At 46.2% G+C, this 22,120-nt stretch overlaps 2 protein-coding genes across 3 annotated transcripts in view; one reads left to right on the forward strand and one right to left on the reverse strand.

The window, feature by feature from the left end:
- LOC140248146 (ethanolaminephosphotransferase 1-like) overlaps positions 1 to 5,197 on the forward strand; it is a 44,014-nt gene extending 38,817 nt beyond the window's left edge. Inside the window, exons 9-10 of the mRNA XM_072328613.1 lie at positions 1,660 to 1,842; positions 2,840 to 5,197. Of these exons, the coding sequence (XP_072184714.1) occupies positions 1,660 to 1,842; positions 2,840 to 2,899 (243 nt within the window). The 3' untranslated portion in view covers positions 2,900 to 5,197. The remainder of the gene's footprint in view (positions 1 to 1,659; positions 1,843 to 2,839) is intronic.
- A 1,383-nt stretch (positions 5,198 to 6,580) lies between these two features.
- The window catches only part of MAPRE2 (microtubule associated protein RP/EB family member 2), a 94,266-nt gene continuing 78,726 nt past the window's right edge, over positions 6,581 to 22,120 (reverse strand). For both annotated transcript variants that reach the window (XM_072328117.1, XM_072328116.1), the window contains 2 exons: positions 21,326 to 21,484; positions 6,581 to 9,248 (listed from right to left, as the gene is read on the reverse strand). In XM_072328117.1, the coding sequence (XP_072184218.1) occupies positions 9,177 to 9,248; positions 21,326 to 21,484 (231 nt within the window). In that variant the 3' untranslated portion in view covers positions 6,581 to 9,176. The remainder of the gene's footprint in view (positions 9,249 to 21,325; positions 21,485 to 22,120) is intronic.

Raw genomic sequence — 22,120 nt, forward strand, 5'->3', positions numbered from 1 at the left:
AGGCTCACAGGAATTAAAAATGTATGCATGTTAGTTGAAACGTATAACATTTAAAAAGCGGCCATAAAAAATGTATGTGTATTAGTTGTAATCTTTAACATTTAAAAGCGAAAGCCGGGCCCCCATTTCCTCTCACCTCCCCCGGCCCCTCACTCCCCTGCAGCAGGGGGAGGTTGTCATGGCAACGTGCATCTTCCCTTGGTTCTCCCACAGGCTGGCTTGTCCTTGTCTGCACTGCACATACCCGTTCAATGGTCTCTCCCAAGAAGGCAGGTGAAAGGCATCCAGCCCATCCTGAGGGATGGGGCATTCCCTGTGTTTTTGGTTAAACGGAGGCAGAAGGGCCTGGAAATGAAAGCTACCGGCCTGGCAGAGGGGTGAAAGAGGTTCCGCAACCCTGCTCGGCACTAAGCTTGCCTTGCTCCAAATTCTCACTGTAAATCTTTATGAAGGATTGAGTAATATACTTAACAAGGTGTAATAATGATTTAAAGCAATGTGAAATCCAACCTTTGGACAGGTGAAATTATTCAGCCAGAAATTATGGCCTGTATTCATGAATTGGAGAGATTGCTTTAGCAACGTCTGGAACGGTTCCTAAAAGACTCGTAGAATTGGTGCTACTCGAAACATTCATCATCCATCCTGATAATTCATTGTAAGCAAATAAGTTTACGTTATGTACAGACACGTATTGCATTACTGAAAGGTGTTCATTTTCGGACATTCTTCATGCCATTATTTTTCCCTATCGTTAGATTTCATTCAGACTGCTATTGCTGCTCTTACGGGATTTCAAACACTGCACAGAAAAAGGCTTTCATTTTTTCAGTGTTTCCAGGATTCACAACATCTGTTTTTAACCATATTCAAATTCTGAACTAAGCTTAAATGGACACAACTTTGCTAAAATTCAAAAGGGGATGTTGTACACGGGACAAAAATCCTAGGGAGGCTCAGACAGGTAAAACGCTTGAGTATTTAACTGCACAGATCTAAGTTCATCTCACGACCGTTCAAGGTCTCAGTAAAATGAAGCTATCTATCTGCTTTTAGCTGAATGTATTCATACATTCATTTTTTTCTGCCATTCTGGGTGGGATTCCTTTCCCAAGGCCCCAGCTCCATCCCAGAGAGCCCGTCACCGTAACTGAGACAGGGAAGTGATGCTGCTCAGGTGGGTGATGCGGTATAGGAAGGAGCGCTAGAACAGGAGGCCTATTACTTCCCCTCCCTTACACACACTGAACCAGAATATATCTCTCCACGCCATGTGATTAGAATAGCACCGTGCTCTCCCAGTGATTAAGTGGTGGCAATTTGATTTGGGATAATGACTTTATGAGGCTGTGTGAAAGCACAAAGTGTCAAACTCCCCCTTTGCAAAACCAGGCTTCAGCTCATAAAGTGGCACGTCAAAACGTTGCCTCCCTGCAAGAAGAGTATATTTTAAATTACCTTCAATAAAGTCCTTAAAGAACCACAGACAACGAGGTACAAAGGTTGTCAATAGCAGTTTCCTTAGTAGAAAAAGGCTCCATTTTGAGACCCAGCCTATTTTTCCCCATCAAAAACAACCTGAAGAGAAAATGGATGCAGGTTGTTAGGAGTGATCCGGCTGCCCCAGCACTTCTCACCCATCTGCCTTTCTTCCCACAGTGCAGGGTCATCATCTGCCAGATGAGCAGCACACAGCCAGAGCTGCTGCACTGGTTCCTGTTCCCCTTGGCACTGGTGGTCTACGCAGCCATCTCAGGGCTGCTGGGCCAAGCAGAGGAAGCCGTGCTGGGTGCATTCACCATGCTGGTCACGGCTGCACACGTGCACTACGGCATCTGTGTGGTAAGAGGCCAGGGGGAGCTGTGCACACTGTGGGGGTGAGGGCCTTCTGGGGGTGGCGTCTGTGCTGCCTGGGTGGGGTGTTGTCCCTCAGCCTGAGTGTTAAGCTATTGGTTCCTCACGTGCTGCATGTAGTTGATCAACAGGGCATGGATGCCCTCTCAGCTTTGTTCCTTCTGTTCCTGAGGTTACTTGAGCAAAGAAAGCAGGGAGGTAAATTGGGAAGTAAGATGTGTCACATTCTTACAACGAGGTGGTGAACTTTGAATCTGCAAGCAAAACGGCTGCTCAAATTTCTCGCCTTTTCACATCTTTCTATTAGCATCTCTTATGCTGGAGACCCAAATGGTTTTGCAGTTAATTCAGTCTTTCCAGCACATTTCTGTGTCTGCCAGATATCAGTTTTGTCCTTTATTGGCATCTGAATTACTGCTGTAATTCTTTTTTTCTCAGCTAATGCCCCGTGTTTTTTTTTCTAAAAAGCATTGTCAAATAATCCTTAGGAAATGTCCTAATGGGGGTTTGCGTTCAGATAAAACATCTTGCATGGCAAAGACCTCATTTAAAAAGGATTTGCTCAGCATTCTTTTATTGAAGATATGCTGTTGGGACATGAGGATTTTTCCTCCTGGCTATGAAAGAGGCCCCATTACCAGCAGATAATGCCACTGTAGCAGGCTTTACCCAAGCACAAATGTGGGGATAGTCTGTGAGGAGCAGAATGGGGTTACCCGGTCAGCATCCACTACTGAATGGTTGTGTCCAGCTCTGCCCTGATTTATGCCATCTGTGAATCTGACCTGTAGCAATTTGACTTCCCATCAGTGTGCTGTGGGAGAAGAGCCAAGGGCACAGCCCTCTTGCTCAGATACCCGAGGGTCCCCATGCACCCGCAGGGCTCCAGGCACACCAGGGCTGAGCACTTCCCACTGTGACTTCAAGAGGAGAGGTGCTGATCTGTGAACTGTGTGCTGAGCTGATCTCTGTGGTTTGTCCTTAGGGGAGGCAGCTGAGCGAACACTTCAACATTTACATCTTTTCCCTGAAGAAACGTGTCTAAGAGTGAGCACTCACACTGGGACCGGACTGTGACACTTCACATGAGATTTCCAGCTTCTGGATGTGATCAATCATGGAATGAATCCGATTTGAGCAACCAAAGATCAGAATAGCCCAGATACTTGAACCACTGTGACAACAATGCTGCATCTCAGAGGAAAATTCCTGTCTGCTAGGGAGGCGGTTACCAGGTTGTTCTGCTGCCAGTATTTACTCGCTTCACTAATGCCATATCCCTTCTATGAAGTGCTGGTCTTCCTTCTCCTTGCCCCCGTGCCCCAAGCGCTGGGTACCGCCGTGCTGGGTCACACGGGACCCACCATGTTTTATAGCTCCCTGCCTGCTCTGCCCACCAGTGGGAGCCTGCATTGCAGACCCACCCGTTGCATCCTTCTCACTCAGACGTGCCTGCTGCCATTTCTATATTTGTTTCCACAGGACTAATTTCTTCCATGCAGCTTCCTGAAAGGCTTAAGTACACCCAGGCTTTTCTTCACCTTATCTGAATGCGTGAAGAGAATGAGACCAGGAAGTTATGGCACAGCATATCTTCCCCCTCTGCAGCATTAGGATGAGCCTCAACTGACCTGCATCTCTCAAAAACACGGGCTCCGTACCCAAGGAACTTGTCATTACGCTTCTGTTCTATGCAGCAGCCGGCGTGCAGTTGGTACTTAAGTAGCAGCAAACAGCGTGCCCTACAAAGGTAACCAGCTGAGGAGAAATGTGGCCAGCAAAGATGCTTGTATTTCACTGCCCGACGGGTGGTTGCTGATAGGCCGGCTCAGCATGCAGCGTTCAAAACCATGAACAAGCAATGAAAAACGAGCCACGTTCCAAGCATTTTTAAGCCCCATCTCTCAGTGCAAAATGTTGAGCAAGTGATTATTTGCTTGTGTTCTTGATCTGAATTCTTGTGGTTTTAGATGATGGCAAAAAAACAACAAACAAGACAAGAATTGAGAAGAGCTTTCTTGCTTTTTAGTATCACCCATTTGCATGCAGATGTGAACTGCTCACTTCATCCATAATCTGGCTGGGTTTTCTTGGAGGAAGGCACAGGAATCTGAGTTGCCCCTCTTTCCCTATGCTGCCCTCACCAAAGGGCCCTGTGGCCCCGCAGCACTAACCAAACTACCTGCCCCAAGGGGAGCACTTTGTTACATTTCTTGCACAGACAACACGAGTGACTGATCAGCACGTGTATCCAGCAGGGACCTATCTCAGCCAGCAGAAGCAGGGAAGCAGGGCAGAAGCAGTTAGCGAATCACTAAACAGATTCATCAACTTAACATGTGCACTGGGGACAAGTCTGCGTGTTACTTTCCCCCCTTCACAAAGCAGCAGCCCCAGATGAACTTGTGAAATACCCCATGCTTTGGAGGGATGCACGTCCCACCTAACCCATGAGCACATCGAGGGCCGCTCAGTGAACATCATGCTACAGACCAAAGCAAGCTTAAGGCTCAAGTCAAGCAGAAGAGCAGGCAGCTTTGTTCATGGGGTTCTGCTGAGGGAGGGAGGCTGTGTGTCAGGAAGTGAGGAGCAGCAGCTTCCAGCCTCCCTCCCTGCTGTCCTGTCCCTGCCATGTGTGATGCCCTGGAAGCTTGAGGCTCCACAGAGGTGCTCCCTGGATGTCTGAGGTCTATCTCAGGGCTGATGATTGCTCAGTGAAGGATGCTACAAACAGTCCTGCGAGCACTGTGTTTGAAGGGGAACTTTGAGCCTGAGGCAGTCATGCACCCAGCGATCTCACTGGTTGGTGAAGTTAAGCATCGATTCAGAGTCAAGATTCGTCACTTATAAGTCCCACCTATTTCACTGTTTTTAGCACATCCATCAAAATTATCTGGAGGAAGTCCTGACAAGAAAAGAACGTGAATACAGAACACCAAAATATGCCTGGGCCGAAAGTGATTGTACTGGAGAGCTCTGTGGACAGGTCTTATTTTTCCCTCTGTCTTGCACTTCATTGTAAAATAACTGGAAATAATGGTCACAGAATTGCCACACTTTGATGCACTGTACCAGAGTGCTTTGGAATATTACATTAATGAAGTTATAAAACTTGAACTGCCACAGCTGCCTGCACTTGTCCCACTCTGAAGAGAAGCATAACATCAGTGGAAAAGGAAACTGAGCACTTTTTGTCCTCTTTAAAGTAATTTGTCACTACAGTCTACGTAAGGACAAGTATAAGCAGAGATAATGCAATGCACAGTGTATATATTGAATTGTGAACCATCGGAGATGGTAAGTGGTACAATGAAACAGAATAAAAATGCTCTGTTCATACAGCAGTATGGTCCCAGGTTTATTTGAGCAATGTCAGGTAATGGCGTGAGGATGACCGGAGTTTAGTTTAAGAACAAAGCAATTGTCTGAAAGTATTCAACTATTTGAACTGGAAAACACATCAGCTCCTTGTTGTGCTGTTGTGCATTGGAACAGGTCTAAAGACACACATCCCCAGTGGGCTATGAAAGGCGATTCAGCTGGCTCTGCTCTACAGGTTGGAGTGCTGAGCTCCCCTCTACCAGAATCCTTCCAAGTGGGGCTGGGCAGAGGGTCAGCCCCAGCATGGGTGTATCTGGAGGACCCAGTCTGACCCTATGGTGGTGGCACACACCCAGGTGACTTCAACCCACGGCACTGAGATGTCCCCTCCCAGCTCCCACCCCTGCAAAGTCAGCAGAACCACTGCAGCACCACTGCATGTGCTGCCAAAGCTCAGCCCTGAGAACTACAGTAAAGTTTTCCCCTTCACAAGTGGTACTGTAATCTAAACAAGGTGGCTTTTAGGTATGGTGCAGCAGATTCATCCCTGAATACTTGGCTGTTCACCCAATGAAGTGCACTGGGTGCTTCAGCGCCTTTGCTGTACAGTGTTCCTCTCACAGAATCATGAAGGTTGGACAAACGCTCTAAGATCCCCCAGCCCAACCATCAGCCCATTCCCACCGTGCCCGCTGACCACGTCCCTCAGTGCCACATCCACACTGTTCTTGAACACCTCCAGGGACAGTGACTGCTCCACCTCCCTGGGCAGCCTGTGCCACTGCAGCACGGCTCTTTCAGAGAAGAAATTTCTCCTGATATCCAGCCAGAACATGCTCCAGCACAACTTAAGGCCATCACCTCTCATCCTATCGCTAGTTACCCCTACCTCTCCTTTAAAGTCATTGCAGAGAGCAGTAAGGTCTCCCCTGAGTCTCTTGCTCTCCAGACTTTACAATCCCAGCTCGCTCAGCTGCTCCCCATCAGACTTGTGCTCCAGACCCCTCACAGCTTTGCTGCCTTCTCTGGACACACTCCAGGGCGTCCATGTCTTTCTTGTAGTGAGAGGCCCAAAACTGAACACAGTTCTCATGGTGCAGCCTCACCAGAGCCACACACACGGGATTCCCGCATCCCTCAAGTTTTGCTTTTGCTGCATTAAAACTGATACTACATGAGATTTAACACTCAGAAGTCGGAAATCTGCCATAAAAAGGAATGCTGTTTACATGTACATAGGTATACACAGGTACGTACATGCATAGATACTACCTGCACACACAGAATGAGAGAAATTAACCTTTTAAAGCAGCTCTTTTCCATCCTGCTCCCATGCGCGGTCAGTAACGAAGCGAGTAAATGCTTAGAAAAAGAGAAAAGGATTATTTTAGCCTTTAGGAATGGACAGATTTTGACATATATTTTTTTATTAAATAGTAAAAAGATAAAGGCAAGTCAAGTTATTCACACATTCAGACAAAAATCTACTCTACCATGCGACAGTCTGTGGGTAATGGGAAACGCCCCATACATCTGAATAAGACTTTTTAAAATCTATTATGTCATTACTTATCTATTTATAATCAGCAATACATAATGTTTACATTCCTTTCAGTTTACATTTAATATATAACCGAAGCGTTACGGTGTGCTATTTAGTAAAGGTCATTACAGACGCCTATGAAAACCATAACGGAAAGGTGGGTTACTCACATGCTGGGAGGAGGAGGACGCTCTCCCGCTCAGAGCACGGCTCTCCACTCAGCACAGCAGCTTCCAATGCCCAGCAGGTGCAGCCCTGCCACGGCAGAAGGGAGCCCCGTTCCCCTGCTCTACCACTAGCAGGAGGACAAGCCGCGGCCATCAGAGAGCAGGGCTGGCAAAACCAAGTTGATGCCTGGACCCAAACTGTGTGCCCCCCATCCGAAATCCCCTCCGGGTTAAAGGACAACCGCTCCTCAGTTCAACAGCGTTATGAAGAACTACCGTTTATTACAATGACAATTGTAATAAGTACATATGTTCTAATAAACACAAATACAATGAAAATGACAATTCCCCCATCTGTGGTGATTCCTGGAAATAATTCATTTGGAAAATACACATCTTTATACACCAGATCTTACTTGTAACCAATCAAAATCAGGAAGGGAAGCACTGCCCTGCTGGTTGCAGCACTTTTGGTGTTACCGGGCTGGATGTGAGCTCAGTGCTGGAGGCACAACTAGGGAACCCTCAACCCGGATGGTCCAAAACTCTTCTGCGGGGCAGGGGGAGCGATCAAGGGAACAGGAATACCTGCTCTAATGTCTAGCAGTATTCTATATATTGCCTGCGGTGCAGCACAACAGCAGCGTTCTCACATTTAACTCAGAGCCGCTTAGCTGCAGAAGATTTCCTGGGAACAGAAAGCTGCGTGTGTGTGTGCATGTGTGAGTTTGTGTGTGTGAGGGTGTGTGTCAGGGGGCTGACTCATTAAAACCCTCTCTGCGGAAGCATCAGCTGGGAACCTGAGCTTGAGGTTAGGTTAGCCTTAGATCTCAGGTGATTTTGCTGTTCCAAGGGCTTTTGAACTTTTCAATGACTGCAGACTGAGCTGGGACTTCCAAGTATCTGCTTAACTAGAGGAACGATTCAGAATTCAGTAAATTAAGTGAGAGGCCAAGAATACCAAGCATAAAATATTCAGAGCAACTAGAATGCACAGTTTCACAATAAAAACAAGGAATGCTTTATACACTTCAAGATACTTCTGTTGGTAAAATACCATCCTTTAGAACAGGGTAGCGGGAACCGCTCTGGAAGGGAGCACTCTCACCACAGGCACCTCCAGGTCTGATGTACTTGTACAGCATGCCCGCTTCACCGGAGGACTCAGCCGAGTGCGGTGCCCTTGGCCAGTTGGATGGGCACCACCTCCAGGAGGACTTCTTGATGCCTCTCCATGCTTCAGAAGCAGCCTCAGCACCCACAAAGTGCTCATCACCACTTACAGGGGGTTGGGAGGCTTTCAGGGCTGGTTCTGTGGTTGGTTTCCTCATCCATGCTTGCGTGGTCAGGGCAGCAGAGCGGAAGGAAACAGCTGCCCTACTTTGTCCTCTTCTGAGGGTGCAGAGCCAAGTGTGATGGCAGAGATGGTGTCCTGCAGCTACGCTCGTGTCAAGGAGATTTCTTCACCTCTGTCAGCGCTGTGCCCTGTGCAGGTGGAGCTTCAGCTGCAGGCTGGGGCAGAATTCCTCAGGAAGGAAGAAAAGCTGGGAAACGTCTATTGACTAGTCAAGAAGCCGGGAGGGTTTTGAAGAACTTAAGTGGATGTCTGTCCTCCAGAAATAAGCCAAAAAACAGACCATGCAGCTTTCTAACACAAGGTTTTAAATCTCTCCTAGTGAAACAGATGCTTTGCCTCCCATTTGGTAAAGGCAGGAAAGAAACAAACGTGAGCAACACGAGCACTTTCCTCCACAACACATCTCATCGTTATGGCTTCAACATGACTTCCACTGTATCCCTTTATTCCAATTGTTTGACCAAATTTACGCCCCAGGGCAGACGTACGAGAAAACGCCAAAGCACCACAAAGTGAGAGACACAGCTAGTGGTACGGTACTTCTTGCCACACAAAATGCCAATATAAATATGTTAGACCAAGTTACAAGTGTATCATACTTAAGACAAAAAGGAAAAAAAAAATAAAATAAATATATATATTTTCTTAAAGAGCAGAACAAATCTCAAGCAGCCAAGTGGTGAAGTTGCAGCGATGTACAGTAGGTGATGTAGCCCTACAGCCTCTCGGGAGGATACACTGAAAGAAGACTTCTGCAAATGCATCTTGGCAAAGTATGGGTACAGAATGCAGTGGTTGGCTGGCACTCACTATGGTACATAAATGTTAATGGCAGACTGGGAGTGAACCGATTTCAAGTTTGAGGCCACACATGTTCCATTCTCCAGAAGAAAGTTCTCACACAAAATGAAAATTGTCAGAGACGCTGCGTGAATCAGTACTCCTCCTGCTGCTGGGGCTGTTCGTGGACCTGCTCTTCGCCTTCATGCTCCTCTGTGTGGCTCTCCTGTGGGCAGAAAAACACCCCAAAACATTCTTCAACGGAAGGGAGTCACCTCCTCCCCCTCAGTGCTCACTCCAGCCTGAAGCTTAACACTTTATTTTCCTTCCAGTAAGCAGACAGCAGTAGCTAACAGTCACAAGGTTGCCACCAATTTGTTTCAACAGCCTCAAACTGGTTCCATCTCGCCTCCCCACCCACACCCAGCTTTTCTCTTTGGCCTTTCACAAGTCCTGTACAAATAGCAAATGCCACGCTCGATACGATACAGTGTATGTGCAGCACTGGTAGGTCCCCAGATAAATGTCCATTTTCAACACTACGGTGTTATCTGCTCCAGCAAGGGAACACCATGAATAAGTGGGTCATGAGGGTTTCCACGTACCATAGCATCCCAGTGTCCTCCCATTTGGTCTCTCCAAGGATTTCTGAACCTGCCTGCTACAGTTCTCACACAACCTTCACGAAACAGACACTTCAGCTATCTCTTGCTTTAAAAGTTGAACCCAACCTCATTTTCTAGGTCAAACCTCACTTTCCCAAAATGATATGTCTATGTTAGTACAGACCAGAGTCTAAAGGCTACTGAAAACACGGTTTTCAATATTATGCAGAAAATACAACCAGAAGTTGGCTAATTATGAATGCATTTTCTTCAAAAGAAATTTAAGTCCAGCATTCATCGACTTACAGAGCTACCACTAAAGGCAGGAGATGGTTGATGAACAACTCCCTCTTGCAAATGACTGTTATACCTACTATCTTCTAGAGCTGTGTCGCTGAGTCCCTGTTTCTGAGAGACCAAGAGGAATGCTGGATCTCCACTGCTGAGGATGCAGGTTTTATGCAGATTCCAATTTACAGCCAGCAGACCTGTTATCTTGTGTTGACCTAGATGCACCAGCACTCAGAAAGGCAGGCTGCTGCTTAGAGCACTGTCTCTGCATTCCCCTAAAGCTTCTCCCAGGTGGATTTCCATCTTTCCACAGCACTGCTCACTGAGAAGATCCACTACATCTACTCCCTGCCCTGGCAGAGCTCAGCTATAGGCAGTTTCTAAGGACAGTGCTGTTCCAAGGACCCTGAGTTGCCATTCAAAATGCACCATCACTGACACGATACCTCTGCAGAACTTGTCCGGCCCCTGGTGCTTCTCTTTAGAAGCAAGAGGTTTGGACAACAGACTGTAAGAAATTGATATTGTTAAGGTTTACAAACCGAGGCCAAAACTGAAAGAAAAGAGAGGCCCTAATGTCAATCTTGCCAGAACAGTTCAAAGTAGCTTATGCAATAAGAAAGTGCCTCCCTTCTGGCAGCAAAATCTGTCTGCTTCTAAAAGAACAGGTGAATAAGGTCTCCAATGTTTGCTGGTAGAAATACAGTGAAAAACTGAAATATTCACCTGTATACTACATGCAGAAACAGCAACATTTCAATTGGAAGCAAGCTTTCTACCATTCAAATGCTACTTTCAGGTAGACGTCCAATATGCCGGTCAGTACAATTGCACTTTTGTGTCTCATGGCCCTCTGGGGGGAATGTTGCCCTTTATTACATGTGATACTTCAAGTCGGAATGTCTTCATGCATAGCACCTAAGAACCACATCCTCTCTAATGGGCTGCAAGAGTGCAAGGCTTCTGGAGCACAGGAGCTTTGTGGGCAGAAACTGACAGCTGTGGGAAAACGATCCTCCAGTACAGGGTGAGAAAGCTGAGGAGTGGTTAACCCTAAAGTTGTGGCCTGCTCTGTTATGTACCCCTTCAATAGGGTCCACATACACGGCTTTTATGAGATACCAAATAGAAAGCACATTCAGGCAGGTGTTACAGGTCATCTGTGTACTCTCCTTTCATTCAGAACAGGCATAGTCTCTAGCCATAGGGAATGGCTTTGGAACATACTCTACAGCTCTGAAGTTGTGGTGTCTCCTCTCTTGACAGAGTTACCTTTGATGGAAATGGTGAATCTTATGTGACTACCTGTCATAGTTTTGTAGTGCTGCTGTCAATATTCCACATCATAACATCATGTGCAGTATAGATCATCCATACTCCAGTTCCATAGAATAGTAGCATCCCAGGTGCTCAGCTCTCAGAGAAGAACTACATATCCCAGAGGACGCCGCGGCCAGAGATAAGTCACGGGAGGAGGACATTTATAATCTCACTCTCAGGCTGGAACTCTCTCTCTCTCTCGGACTCTCAGGGAGTGAGAAGCATTCCTGCCGTGTCGCCTAGACTTCACAGTAGGCCTCTCGGTTTTCGGGGACTCTCTCTCTCTTTGTTTTGTTCGATTTATTAGCCTCAATCATTGTATTCCAATATCATATTTAGTAAAATAAGTTTTCCTCCTTAGATTGCTGCCACTGTTTTATTTTCCCTTCCTTTCCGGGGCCCCGGGAGGGGAGGGAGGGGAGGCCCTACGGGGCGGCTGCCCTGTCACGGATACAGGTAAATCTAGGCAATCCGTGACAGATTATTGGTGGAGAATGCGGGCAAAAGTGGGCAGGAGCTGCTGTTTTTCTGCTTTTTCCTTTTGGCTTTTTCAGAGCTACGAGTTTTTTTTTTCCTTTAAGGAGCTATCTAAAGTTTACGTTTCTGCGCCTGGGAGCTTGACCTTGAAATTCCAGGCGAACTGTCAACATTCAGGAGTAGCTGTACACTCTGAGCATTGCTATCTTGCTTTCGTAAAGAAAACAAAGAGATTCTCTTGCTCTCTTAGAGCACAGCTAGCTGGCTCTGACTTTCACAGTGTCTGCTAGCCACTACCAGCTATGAATCTACTCTCCATTCCAGCTGCTCTGTTTAAGGGATTCAAAGCAATTATGATCTTCTCAACATATTGGCCATTCGTCCATCCCATGATTTTTTGTTGTGGAATTATGTATATATATAACCTAATAAGGGCACTGATGGAGACACCTGCCTGGTATTTATATGTGATATGGTATAATTTGAATGTTGGCACTTACATCCCAGATGGAATGGTCAATTTTTCAAGCACTTGCTTCCCAGATGGAATAGACAACTTTACAGACACCAAGATTCTCAATCCAATGTACAGGCTGTACTCTCAGATTGTCACACACTTTTCAGTAGCTGAGTTAGTGCTCATACTCCTGGTCATGTTATTAGCATCAATGAATGTAATCCTAATTCGTTCTATACGGAAGTCTCCTCCAAAACCAGAGAATGCTGACTGGCAGGGAATATGGAAAGGTTTAGGAAAGATCTTAGAAGCATGGGGACCCCCAATGTCATGGGATTTCACTCTTGAACACCTGAGGGACCCTGAGAAATTAAGTGAGTATTTGGGTCAGAAATCTAAGGAGGTAAACATTATTTGGGGTTTGGCTTATGCATACCGTGCTCTGTATAATACTATTCTGGAGAGAGAGAGTTTCCGATCTGAGATTCAAGCCAAAAAAGGAAAATCCCAAGTCAACTCTGATCAGTCACAGGAGGCACCAGTAACGATGTCAGTTGCCCCTGTGGAAGGCAAGAAGTGGAAACGGGTGTCCACGCGTCTAGAACGAAGAGAAGGAGAAGCAGAGGAGGCAGCAGAAGAACCAGGCCCCTCGTCTGGATCGGCACCGAAAAAGGCAAAAAGAAAAACCAAGAGGCATGAAGAAGAGACTGATGATGAGGAGGAAATTACTTATCGTCGACCTCTGAAGCTGACTGAAATCCAAGGCTCAAGAAAGGAGTTTACACGGCGTCAAAATGAAGGTGTCCTTGCCTGGTTGCTTCGCTGCTGGGACAGTGGGGCCAACAGCTTGTCCCTAGATGGTAACGAAGCTCGCCAACTAGGAAGTATTGCCCAAGACCCAGGTGTCGACAGAGGAATTAGCAGAAGTTCGGATGGAGATGCCACTCTCTGGGAGCGACTGTTAGAAGCCGTGAGAGAAAGGTACCCCTACAAGGATGCTTTGAAGCCTAAAATTATTAGGTGGGATACCATACAGAAAGGTATCCAGTACCTGAGGGAAATGGCCATGATGGAAATGTTGTACAACCCTGGTCCAAACGAACGTGATCCTGAGAAAGTGAGGACCGGTCCTGACATGTGGCAGAAACTCACAAGTACAGCACCAGAGAGATACGCACAGTCACTGGTAACAACTTTTGGAGGATACGAGGACCAACAGAGAAGGCCTCAAGTTGTTGAACTGATTATCACACTTCAAAACATCGAACAGCAGCTCCCCCCACTGCGCGCCGCAGTTTCTGCCATCTCACGGGTAGAAGACCGACTAGATGAAATGTGCAAGAAAATGTTTCCATCAACGAATCGTAATGATCCCGTGGTAGTATCAGAAACGACTGACGAAGGTCAATTCCCGTATGAGCCACCAGGTTTAATGAAGGATCTGATCAAACTAGTCCAGTCCTACTCCTGCCCTGTATCATCAAAAGTCTCAGCTATTAGACGCACACGTTTTCCAGTTCGAGCAAGGAACAACAGTACAGTTCCACCACGTGTTTCCATGTGGCGCTACCTACGTGACCGCGGAGAAGACATGAGGAAGTGGCACGACCAGCCTACTTCTGTATTACGAGCACGGGTGAGAGAACTACAAAACATCCCAACCACCAGCACCGTTTCTCCAGTCATCACAGGTAACCAATAGAGGGGCCCTGCCCTCAGTCAGGGGAGGGAGAGGGATAATAGAGTTTATTGGACTGTGTGGATTCGATGGCCTGGCACATCAGAACCACAGGAATATAAGGCACTGGTGGATACCGGTGCACAGTGCACTCTAATGCCCTCCAGTCATGAAGGGACAGAATCAATCCATATTTCTGGAGTGACTGGGGGCTCTCAAGAATTGACTGTATTAGAGGCCGAAATAAGCCTCACTGGTAAAGACTGGCAAAAACATCCTATTGTGACTGGCCCAGGGGCTCCATGTATACTGGGTATTGATTACCTCAGAAGGGGGCATTTCAAGGATCCTAAGGGGTATCGATGGGCCTTTGGAATAGCTGCTGTAGACAACATTAAGCAGCTGTCTGTTTTGCCTGGCCTGTCAAAGGACCCGTCTGTTGTGGGGCTGCTACGAGTAAAAGAGCAGCAAGTACCGATTGCTACAAAGACAGTGCACAGGCGGCAGTACCGCACCAACAGGGATTCCTTGCTCCCTATTCATGATTTGATTCGCCAGCTGGAGAATCAGGGAGTGATCAGTAAAACTCACTCACCTTTTAATAGCCCCATATGGCCAGTGCGTAAAGCCAGTGGAGAATGGAGGCTAACAGTAGACTACCGTGGCCTGAATGAGGTAACACCCCCACTGAGTGCTGCTGTGCCGGACATGTTGGAACTCCAGTATGAGCTGGAGTCAAAAGCAGCCAAATGGTATGCCACCATTGACATTGCTAATGCCTTCTTCTCCATCCCTCTGGCCGCAGAATGTAGGCCACAGTTTGCCTTCACCTGGAGGGGCATTCAGTATACCTGGAACCGTTTGCCCCAGGGGTGGAAACACAGCCCAACCATTTGCCATGGGTTGGTCCAAACTGTATTGGAACAGGGTGGTGCTCCTGAGCACCTGCAGTACATTGATGACATTGTTGTGTGGGGTGATACAGCAGAGGAAGTTTTCACAAAAGGAGAGAAGATTATCCAAATTCTGCTACAAGCTGGTTTTGCTATTAAGCAAAGCAAAGTAAAAGGGCCTGCCCAAGAAATTCAGTTTCTAGGTATAAAGTGGCAGGATGGACGTCGTCACATCCCAGCAGATGTGATTGACAAAATCACTGCCATGTCTCCACCAACTAACAAGAAAGAGACACAGTCCTTCCTAGGTGTAGTGGGCTTTTGGAGGATGCACATTCCAAACTACAGCCTCATTGTAAGCCCCCTTTATCATGTAACGCGGAAGAAGAATGAATTTGCATGGGGCCCTGAGCAGCAGCAGGCTTTTGAGCAGATAAAACAAGAGATAGCCCGTGCCGTGGCCTTGGGGCCAGTACGAACGGGACAGGATGTAAAGAACATCCTCTACACTGCTGCTGGAGAGAAAGGTCCCACTTGGAGTTTGTGGCAAAGGGCCTCAGGAGAGACCCGAGGCCGACCCCTGGGATTTTGGAGTCGAGCGTATAAGGGGTCTGAAGAGTGCTACACTCCAACTGAGAAGGAGATCTTAGCCGCATATGAGGGGGTTCGGGCTGCTTCCGAAGTAGTTGGTACTGAAACGCAGCTCCTCCTGGCACCTCGGCTACCAGTGCTGAACTGGATGTTCAAAGGACAGGTTCCTTCCACCCATCATGCTACCGATGTCACCTGGAGCAAGTGGATTACGCTGATTACACAGCGGGCGCGGATGGGGAACCTCAATCGTCCAGGAATTTTAGAGGTGATCATGGACTGGCCTGAAGGTAAAAAGTTTGGAACATCACCAACAGAAGAGGTGTCACGTGCTAAAGAAGCCCCACCATACAACGAGCTACCAGAAAATGAAAAGAAATATGCCCTGTTCACTGATGGATCATGTCGTATTGTAGGAAAGCATCGCAAATGGAAGGCTGCTGTGTGGAGCCCCACACGACAGGTTGCGGAGGCCACTGAAGGTAAGGGAGAATCAAGTCAGTTTGCAGAGGTAAAGGCTGTCCAGCTGGCCTTAGATGTTGCTGAACGGGAGAAGTGGCCAATGCTTTATCTTTATACCGACTCATGGATGGTGGCAAATGCCTTATGGGGGTGGTTACAGCAATGGGAACAGAAGAACTGGCAGCGGAGGGGTAAACCTGTTTGGGCTGCTGAACTTTGGAAAGACATTGCTGCCCGAACAAAACGTATGGTTGTAAAGGTGCGTCACGTGGATGCACACGTGCCCAAGAGTCGGGCTACTGAAGAACAACAAAACAACCATCAGGTAGATAAAGCTGCCAGAATTGAGGTGGCTCAAATCGACTTGGACTGGCAAAATAAAGGCGAACTATTTCTGGCTCGATGGGCCCATGAGACCTCAGGCCATCAAGGAAGAGATGCAACATATAAGTGGGCCAGAGACCGAGGGGTGGACTTAACTATGGGCGCTATTGCACAGGTTATTCATGACTGTGAAACATGTGCCATAATTAAACAAGCCAAGAGGATGAAACCTCTCTGGGAGGAAGGGCGATGGCAAAAGTACAAATATGGGGAAGCGTGGCAGGTTGATTATATCACCTTGCCACGATCTCGCAGTGGTAAATGCTATGTGCTCACCATGGTGGAGGCAACTACTGGGTGGCTTGAAACATACGCAGTACCCCATGCTACCGCCCGAAACACCATATTGGGTCTTGAGAAACAAGTCCTGTGGCGGCATGGAACCCCAGAAAGAATTGAATCTGATAATGGGACACATTTCAAAAATTCCCTTATAAATACTTGGGCCAAAGATCATGGCATTGAATGGATTTATCATATTCCCTACCATGCACCAGCTTCTGGTAAAATTGAACGATATAATGGGTTGTTGAAAACTATGTTGAAAGCAATGGGTGGTGGAACATTTAAGCACTGGGAAAAGCATCTAGCAGAAGCCACTTGGTTGGTCAATACTAGAGGATCTGTCAATCGTGATGGTCCTAGCCGATCTAGCCCCCTACACACAATAGAAGGAGATAAGGTCCCTGTTGTACATGTAAGGAACATGTTGGGAAAAGCTGTTTGGGTCCTTCCAGCCTCCGGAAAAGGAAAACCTGTTCGTGGAACTGTTTTTGCCCAGGGACCTGGGTGCACTTGGTGGGTAATGCAGAAGGATGGGGATGTTCAATGTGTACCACAAGGGAATTTGATGCTGGGGGAGTGCAGTCAATAATTCTATGTATCTATGTATATATTTGCATGTGTAGTGTGTTTTAGTTATTATAATTATACATTCAATTATGTTAGATTTAAATGTACTATTTAGCTATCATAGTTTTATATACGTGTATATATGTATATATATTAACCATGATGTAATAATGTAGAATAAGGGGTGGAATGTCATAGTTTTGTAGTGCTGCTGTCAATATTCCACATCATAACATCATGTGCAGTATAGATCATCCATACTCCAGTTCCATAGAATAGTAGCATCCCAGGTGCTCAGCTCTCAGAGAAGAACTACATATCCCAGAGGACGCCGCGGCCAGAGATAAGTCACGGGAGGAGGACATTTATAATCTCACTCTCAGGCTGGAACTCTCTCTCTCTCTCGGACTCTCAGGGAGTGAGAAGCATTCCTGCCGTGTCGCCTAGACTTCACAGTAGGCCTCTCGGTTTTCGGGGACTCTCTCTCTCTTTGTTTTGTTCGATTTATTAGCCTCAATCATTGTATTCCAATATCATATTTAGTAAAATAAGTTTTCCTCCTTAGATTGCTGCCACTGTTTTATTTTCCCTTCCTTTCCGGGGCCCCGGGAGGGGAGGGAGGGGAGGCCCTACGGGGCGGCTGCCCTGTCACGGATACAGGTAAATCTAGGCAATCCGTGACACTACCACAGAAGTTGTTCTGAGAATTGGACACGTGCTTTTCAGTATGCACAGCTTGTATAAATACATGAAACAGGAAAGACAAGAGTCACTACGCACAATTACCTTGGGACTATGGAATCTCCTTGAATAGCATCCCCTAATAAGGAAAGCAGTGGAAGGTCTATTTAGAGCATTTATTTCTGACTCAGATCACACAGCCATGGCCATCTCTGCCTCCCGCTACACAAGATGCTTGTTTTTGACCCCTCAGTCCATGTGCCTTGAACTCTTCAGGTGTGCCTGCAGATGGAGGAGCTGTGGTCTATGAAAACCAGCTGCTATGGGAGTGAGTGCCTTGCCCAAAAGCAGCAGTAGCAGACGTATAGCAGAAAGTCACTAAACTTTAACTGGAACTTTAAACTTCCAGTTTGGAAATGTGAGTTGAGCAACAGATAGACCAAAGTGCAACAACCCATCCAGCTTCTGCATGAACTGAGCTGTAACAGCCTATCAAGGAAAGCAGCAGTGCTTTTACTTTACAACAAGACCTATATGGCTCTGCCAGACTACCAAATGCTCTGCATACTATCCAGGCCCCAATCCTGTCTCCAAGTAGTCACAGAACAAATGCAAGAGGCCGCTTCCCGCAACACCCAAACACATCCTTTCTGAACACTATTCTTGGTCAATTTTGATTTTTTGAAAAGTATTTTCTTTTTAAACAAAGAAGCAGTAAGATTACAAATAGCCATCAGTATTGAAAAGTTACAAAGGATTATAGAGTGATGGCCAGACCAGTCTAAGCTACGCTAGCAGTCACAACATCCCTCTCGCATAAGCAAAGATGGACGATGAAGTCAGAACAGAAGCATACCAGGGAGAAGAGGAAGATCTTTGAAAGACGAGGAGCCCGTGTGGATTGGTAATTGTGCTGTAAGACTCAAAACCCCACACAAATAAAGGGGGGGAAAACGTCTTAAAAGCTTGGTCTTTATTGGGTTAAGCAGAAGACTATGAAGACACCTACTTGAAACTATGCAGGGACTTGGGATTCTGAAAAAGTAACAAACCAAATTTAACACGAAGCTGATAAAAATCCCTTCAGTGCAAAACTACAACAATTAAACTTGGGCAGAATGCTTTTTGTAGGAGCTATACTTTTTATTTGCACTCTGAGTTCATCTACAAGGAATTTACCTGACAGCCTACAACTCCCAGGAGGGATCTGTGAGCTACTGGGAGACCTGAGCACTTAAAGTGCTGTCCCAACATCTTTTATCTTTTATGAGGATTAAAATAACCATAACACAAAATTAGGATATACAGCAAGACTTTTCCCTTCAGAATAAGAGCAGTTGGTGTAAAAAACAGGACATGATCACTATGAATACAATAAATGTCTGTCAAATTACAGCTAGGAAGGAATAGTTTGAGATTACTATCAAATGCTTATTGGAGCTATGAACTCAAAGTTAGCCACGATAGTCAAGCAAGAGGCTCTGGTTGGGTATGATTTGTGTACTGTGTGTGAGCTGCATTACCTCACATCCCCTTCCTAAAAGAAAAATACAATGGGCACTGCAGCGTTTATAACTGTCAGGGATCCTGAAAGAAAAGCAACAATCCAAGCTGGACTTTCCATGAATTTATTAGCCAGAAACCAGAAATGCTGGCACTGCCTACATGTTGGGAATTGGGGATTTTTCCCACCTGAGGCTTGGGAAATCCAAACTGCTGTTACCAAGGGATTAACTCCCAAAATGCTGCAAGGTAAGAGAATTTAAACTGGAACAACTTCATTACATAGAGAGAAAAAAAAAAAAAACAAAACTGAAAGGCAAAGCAGGCTGGTGAGACACAGCAGAAGAGCAAGGAGCAGGCATCAGCAAGAAAACACAGTCTTTGGTTCTTAGAGTTAAAGCACGAGGGTGCGTTACAGTCCATCTGCAACAGTGAGGAGGAGAAATGCACCCAAGAAGACAAGGAGATGAATCCTCTCACTGAAAGGCAGAAAAATTTGAGTGGGGGAATGGCCTCTACATTCTTCCCTGGGAGATGAGGGCTTCTGGAGTGACATCCATGGCCTCCAACTGGATATGCATTCTAGATAAAAGCACAGCTGGTGTGTGTAGCTCATGTGCAGGCACTGATGGTGCTTTCAACAGAGAAAGGGTTGGAGGAAGGAAGCAGATAAAGCACTGAGATGTGGGCTGAAGTAGGACATTTTGCAACGTGTTCTGCCAGTAAGGAAAACTGCAGGGAGAAAAGCAACAAATGCATTTCTTGGCTGGGAATCGCTTCCTATTTAAGCCAAGTGAGACAGATGTGGTAGGGGTATGGGGAGAGGAGGGATTTTTCTGGCTTCGCTTTATAAATAAATCACTGTTCCTGAACCCAGAAGACATTTTCTCTGACTGCTATATGTGTGTAATTCTTTAAGCCTGTTATCACGAGTCTGGGAAATGTGTCTGATTGTTTACTCCCGTGAAAATAACGGCTTCCTCCTCCTTTTCCCCTCCATCACTTGTCCCACACCACTGAACAAATCCTCTTTCCTCTGTCACCTCTAATCTGAGCAGCAGCCCCTCCGAGTGGCAACCTTGTGACCCTCTTGCAGCCAGCGTTTTCTAGTCTCTACTAGTCTGTTTTAGGAAAGCATACGAGTTAGCAGCAGCTTCAGCGCTACTTCTGATATAAAATGTTGAGTCGTCTGAGTTGCAGCAGCTTTCTGGGAACAGATGTAATAAAGGCTACAGTGCCACAGGGCTAGAGAGAGATTAGGCTGATGCTTATGTGCTCTGGAGCCAAAGCTACCGTTCACAGGAGACCGGAGAGGTCAATCGTCAGAGCAGCGCATACAGGGATTTAGTTAGCATGAATGGGAATAGTTCAGCTAAATCTCCACCAAATCATTATCCCTCAGTGTATCTGAGGAATTTAACCAGTATCCTTTACAGCTCCTTGCTTTGTTCAGTGTCTATGGTGTTATGCCTAAAATGCAGCGAGATTCTTGTTTAATCTTGCAGACAATACATTTCTGCAGTTTTGGTAATAGGGGATTATTGCGTTTGCATACTGAAGAATTTTGCCTATAGCAACGGGATAAAAAATGCTAAGGAGCATTATCTCTGCAGATATAATTACGCACTTGGCAACCTGCACAGTGCCTACTGCAGCCATGCCACGTGGGAGAGAGAAAGTTCACAGCCGCACACGGCAATCAGCACCTCTATGAGAATTTCTCTGCTTTTCAGTTCCTTAAAGAACACTGAGTGGAAGACTTCATGCAGAAAGGTAGGACCAAAACAGAGCTAAGGCTTGGGACCACCTGAAATCAATTTAAAATTGCGACACACGCACACTCCCCTTCCAGATTAACTTGTGCTAAAATAGAATACAAAACCTACGCCAAAGCAGCAAAAAGCAAGCTGGCCTTCTGAATCTATCCCCCAAGCTGAAAAGTCTGTCGTTTGTAAATGAAGGCTTCCTTTAGGGGGAGGACGCATGGAAAGCCTTCCTCCTACAGCTCTGCTGACCTACATATTGCATATAAGTCGACACTGTGCCAATATTTTCTAATGGAATGAGGCTGTCTTATCTCGATAAAATACACATTGAATTTGAACTTACGTGTTCTTCTGAAGCATAGAGGACTTCCATTAGCCGATGGACAAGGTCGTTATTCTCTCCCCCGTGTTCTTGGCAGAGAAGTTCAATCTCCCTTAATTTGCCAAAGTAGAAATCCCTTTCCTTCTCCACTCCTTCAAGTGCAAGTTTTAATGAATGTACCTGCATATAAACCAGTACGTGATGCATCAGTTGTGAGGCACGCTGCAGACAAAACAACTCAGCCTAAAAGTACACAAATGCACATGTCGACCATCACCTGAAATATATATTTGATTTTATAGCTTAAAGTGAATTCTGCTTTTTCTGAAGTGCAACACAACAAAGAATAAACAGCGAATCAGGATTACACCTCCTGGATCCAATCTTAACCTTGGATCCATAGAGGTCAGCTTTCTTAGTGCTTTTGCAAATTGAAACCTGAAGTGGCAGTTCAGGAGTCAGCGCTACTTAAAGTGTGGCTTCTAGCAAAGCTGCCAGGAATGTCATATAAGGGTAATTAATAAAACATTCAGCACAGGAATTCAATTACTCTGCCTGGATTAATGTGTAGCTGTTGGGAAACCTACCATATCTCCTTCCCTAAGAATCTACAGGTCCAACAGAAAAGCTCATAAAGGGAAATGGACGAGTTGAGAAGTAAATGGTCTTTCAGCTGTGAGCGCTGCTGTGTAGTTTTCTCACCTCTTTGCTTCCTCCTGACTTGCTGAACCACCCCACAGAACCTGCATCTTGGCACCCTGAGGCTGCTGTGGTGACCAGGATGCACCATGGATTTTCTGTTCTGGTTCATGTGCT

This window comes from Excalfactoria chinensis, chromosome 2 (assembly GCF_039878825.1).
Source record: "Excalfactoria chinensis isolate bCotChi1 chromosome 2, bCotChi1.hap2, whole genome shotgun sequence".
NCBI lineage: Eukaryota > Metazoa > Chordata > Aves > Galliformes > Phasianidae > Excalfactoria > Excalfactoria chinensis.